Here is a 5127-nt window from a genome sequence, read left to right as displayed (position 1 = left end):
TTGTCTATGCAGATGGAAGCACTGGTGGAATTGAGATTTAACAGAAGGAAAGACAAATTTGAAGCTTCTGTTGTTGTTGACTGATCGAATGGACATTAAGCTCACTGCCATGGAATGAATGGGTCTGTGATAAAGAGGGGTTTTGAGTTGAGGTAGTGATTCATAGGCATGGTCCTAGTAGTGTTGTGAGATGATTGTGCTGTGAATGTGTTTGAGTTTGAGTTATGGGTTGCAGAGAAGAATTTAGGGCTCAAGATAGAAATTGAATGTGTTTGTGTTAGATTGAATCATTGCAGGGACACGATAAGTTTATTGGATGTTAGAGAACTGAAAAGAATGAAGCAGCGATGGAAGTATAGATGAATGTTAGGAATTTGCAGGGAAAATGGCTGAAATTTGCCTGAGAAAAGCGCAGAAAACAGCTGAAACTCGATCTAATCTTTGTTATGTTGAATCAACTCGGTACCGGCGATGGCTTATTCTGGTTAGCACGATGACCGATCCAACCAGCCAACTCAGACCGGCAATGACTTACACTGTTCAAAATAAGGAATGGGTTTGGTGAGTTGGTGACAGATTTGAGGGTGTATATGTCTTTTACTAAGCTGGATAAATGCCACCTATGCACTAATTGATGGCAACAATTTTTTTGGATGGAAAAGGTCAAACGTGTGGCATTAAATAAACTCTGAAAAAAACGGTGGCATTTTCTTAAACTGCAAATTGGAAGTGTGGCACTTTATTAAAATTCCCTTTATATAATACACCAATATTTGTGTTTAATACAACTTGTTTAGCAGAAGTATTAGTTAACCATGGACTCATCATTCAGTAAAAATACTCAGATTACATCAATAATCCATCTTCTTACTCATCATCATTTCATTTTCTTTTTGTTGATGATCAGCCTCACTCAGTTTCCACTGGCTTCTCATGGATGCCATCAAGAGGAAAGAAGGGCTCTCTTAGGCATCAAGTCCTCTTTAGAAGACCCTACAAATCGCTTGTATTCATGGCAACAAGGAAACAAATATCAGAACTGTTGTGACTGGCTTGGAATTCAGTGTTCTGGCGACTCTCTTCATGTTATCTCCATCAACCTGCGGAACACAGAGTATGAAATTTACTATAACGAGTATATATATAGAGTAAATTTAAATGATTTCAATCCCCAGACACTGCACTACAAGGTAAATTCTCTCCTTTCTTTAATAACTTCACGCATCTTCAGTATCTTGATCTTGCCTTCAACAATTTCCAAGAATCACAAATTCCACTCCAATTTTCTGATCTCACAAAACTCACTCATCTTGATCTCTCCCATTCCAACTTTTCTGGATCAACTTTGACACAATTCACTAATCTATCATCTCTTAAGTACCTTGATTTATCTTGCGGTGTTGTAAACTGCATGCAGTTATCATCTACAAAATGGTTGACAGGGTTAGTAAATTTCGAGGTGTTAAGGTTGAGTCGTATTAATTTACATGAGGCGACCTCATCAGAAAATAATTTTCTTGAACATATATCTTTTCTTTCCGATCTTAAAGTCCTCGATCTATCTTACTGCAATATATCTGGTCCGGTTTTTCCCATCCAAGAGTATACCAATTTTTCTCGTCTATCGTCTCTTAATATGAGTTTCAATCCTGAGCTCAATTCCTCATTCCCAGAACACCTGGCCAAAATGACTTCACTTTCTAGTCTTTACTTAACAAGGTGTAATCTTCATGGTTCAGTTCCATATATGCCTCAACTTGAAGAGCTTGATGTCGGCAATAATACTGCTCTTCATGTCGATCTTGCGCAAATGTTTGAACGTAAGTGGCCTAAACTGAAATCTCTTAGGATATCAACAACTAAAGTAACCGGACAATTTTTTGATTTAATTTCAAATGTGCCGATGTTAGAGTTTCTTAAAGCGTCTGGTTGTTCAATTCAAGGATCCATCCCAAAATCAATCTGCAAACTTTCTTCTCTTCGAGAAATTTTCCTGCAGCGTAACAATTTTACTGGAACGATGCCAAGTTGCATTACCATGCTCAGGTACCTCGATCGGTTAGATATCAGTAAAAACTTTATCAGGGGTGATGTCTCACTTTCCTCTTTGTTTACCAAGTTAAATCTAAGTTATCTAAAGATGGGTCCAAACAAGCTAACGGTATCTATCCATCAAGACTTACATTTATACCCTAAACTTAAACTCAAGGTATTAGGGTTGGCATCATGCAATCTGAAAGGATTGTTCCCTGATTTCATTTGTAATTTGACTGATTTAGAAAATTTGCAGTTATCTGGGAATAACCTTACAGGAACTATCCCTTCTTGCATGAACAAACTCAAAAATCTCATGTCGTTAGATTTCTCATCCAACAATTTTCACGGTCCTCTGCCTCTTCCGTGTAAGAACGCCAAACTATATAATTTAGCAAATAATAAATTGAACGGTGAAATCTCAATGGAAGTTGGAGAAAGACTATCTACCGTGTCCTTAGTTTGGTTATCTGGTAATGAACTTAAAGGCTCCATTCCCTTTTCTGTATGCTCCAAAGAACCTGGAGAGTCTAATATACAATATCTTGATCTCTCCAACAATAACTTATCTGGGATTATACCTACTAGTGTAGGGTACTGTCATTCTCTTATATATCTTAATCTCGGCATTAACAACCTCACTGGAAATGTTCCGAAAGAGCTTGAACAAGCTAAGAAATTGCAAATTCTGCAACTAAATGACAACAATTTTGATGGCGATCCTCTTAATTTCATCGGTGAACTTCACGAGCTGGTAGTTCTCGACTTGGGGAATAACAACTTTGGAGGAAGTATATCCAGTTTGGCTGGTTCACTCGGTAACCTTCAGATTCTTTCTTTAAGAACAAATAATTTCAATGAGTCAATCCCCAAAGAGATTCTTGATTTGCAGCAACTCCATGTATTAGACTTATCGAGAAACAATCTCACCGGGATAATTCCTAATGGAATAGGTAAGTTCTTAATGTTAAGAAGTAGACCATCAAAAAATAAAAAAATAAAACTGTTAGAAACAAAGCACTATAACCAAATCACACAAAGAAACCGCTGAGTCGCGTACTAGGTCGCTATCTTTAAGGTGTTTCGCGACTCTGCCTCTTGATTGTGCTAGCAGTCAGTTTTTTGTCGAAACCCTATGGGATAAAACAGCTTATCTCTTTCGATTTCTCTGCACTGAGAAATCGAATCAATAATAACTCTTTCAACAACACTTGCTCAGAAAACTTGACGAAATAAAAATAACGTTCTATGTTTTCTCTTCCAGAAACCAGTTTTATTTATAATCAAAAAGAATCAATGGAATTAATGGAAAATTAATTTTCGATTAAATGCCAATTAAATTTCTTTGTAACAGCAAAAAAAACGGCCGTATTAAAATTTCAACATTAACTGTAATTAATCATGATATAATTATCTTAATACGTTTTGAAAATTTAAGTTAAAAACAGCAAAAAAAATTGTTTCTGGATCAGCAGACCCCGCTCCCGGACTAATGTAATATAATATATAGTATAAATAGTATATACCCTAGTGAAATTGTGTGGGGTGGGAATTGAACCCATGTCTATAGTGTGGGAGCTCAAAACAATGCCACCATACTATCTCTTTAACTTTGGCATATTATTACAAAACTATGTTTTTTAAATATATACCCCAACAAAAACTAATGTTAAGAAGTAGATCGAATTATACGTTCACACTTGATCGTGGTGGGTATCCAGGCAATCTGCAATTGCAGATGACGACCAAAGGGATCATAACGCAGTATGAGAATCTGTATACCTATAACTCAGGAATCGATTTATCCTCTAATAAACTCGAAGGGGAAATTCCTGAAGAGATAGGTCGATTAAAAGGACTTTCCATGCTAAATCTATCACACAACCACCTCTCAGGTAACATTCCACTGAGTGTGGGAAGTATGAATGGTTTGGAGTCCTTGGATTTGAGTTTTAATAAGTTGTCTGGACCTATCCCAGTATCTTTAGCATCAATGGATTTTCTTGGTTATTTGAACCTGTCTTATAATAACTTGAGTGGCACAATACCAAGAGGTCCACATTTTGATACATTAAGCGGTGATGGTTCAGCATATGTTAATAACAGTTTCCTATGTGGGTATCTTACAAAAAGTATTTGTGGGGATGACAGCGATAATGGCAGTACCAACTATCCAAGTGAAGTTAATAGAGATGAAGAAGATGAATCAAAAGATAAATGGTATTTGTTTGGTGTTGTTGTTTTGGGGTTCATAGTTGGATTTTGGGGTTTGTTTTTTGGTTTGGTGTTGAAGAAAGAGAAATGGTGGTGTCCGTACTGGAAATTTGTTGACAGCATTGCAGTTAGAACTATTCAAGTTTTCTTAAGACATTGATAATTGATGACACATTTGTTACGTTTGCTCAATTTTAAATGATTGTATGCTATTGTTTGTAAATATAAGATTTAAGAAATTTGAGACGGATCCATTTATGATGCTATTTTCACATTGTCTCACATTTTGGAAGCCATTTTTCCTATATAACTAAAAAGATGAATTTGAAGCTAAAATTTTGGGACTTTGGTAATAGGTTTGGCTAACCAGAGACCAATAACACGATCCATCATTTTGAAAATCATTCAGAGACGAATAACACCATTAATAATTGAAATTAAGATGGATATATGGTAACATTAATGTTTCGTATCTCGGAATGCACTAATTTAACTCAAAGATGCTCGAGCAAAAATCTCTATTGACATTATTTGATATTCTCACGTGATGCTAACAGGATGCAATACGTCCTTGTGTTAAATTGCCTATATCTCGGTCAGGTAGATGCAGCTCTAGTCAATGAATGAAACTTCAGTTAATTAGATCTATTGAACAAGTCTAAGTAATGTAGTTCATTACTTAGACTAATGCAGTTCATTCAGCGCATATAGTACTAAGTAAAGGAGGTAAAGAAAAAGCTTCCAATTTGATTACAAGGGGAAAAAGATGTAGTAACAGAAATGATTTCTTCCAAGTAATTCCACAAAGGATTCATTCCACCTGTAAATTTTCTCTTTGGTATTAAGAATTGTTCCCAATTATGAGCCATTTTTTGTGGC

General features: G+C 35.9%; 1 protein-coding gene across 1 annotated transcript; it reads left to right on the top strand.

The window, feature by feature from the left end:
• Positions 1 to 385: 385 nt before the first annotated feature.
• On the top strand, positions 386 to 4408 carry LOC113316604 (probable leucine-rich repeat receptor-like protein kinase At1g35710). The gene is made up of 4 exons (XM_026564765.1): positions 386 to 561; positions 908 to 1190; positions 1418 to 2987; positions 3756 to 4408. The coding sequence occupies exons 1-4, from the start codon at positions 386 to 388 to the stop codon at positions 4406 to 4408; spliced, it is 2682 nt and encodes an 893-aa protein (XP_026420550.1).
• The last annotated feature ends 719 nt before the right edge of the window (positions 4409 to 5127 follow it).

Source organism: Papaver somniferum, chromosome 10 (genome assembly GCF_003573695.1).
Source record: "Papaver somniferum cultivar HN1 chromosome 10, ASM357369v1, whole genome shotgun sequence".
Classification (NCBI taxonomy): Eukaryota; Viridiplantae; Streptophyta; class Magnoliopsida; order Ranunculales; family Papaveraceae; genus Papaver; species Papaver somniferum.
The sequence above is the reverse complement of the archived record's forward strand: the minus strand, read 5'-3'. Positions and strand labels throughout refer to the sequence as shown.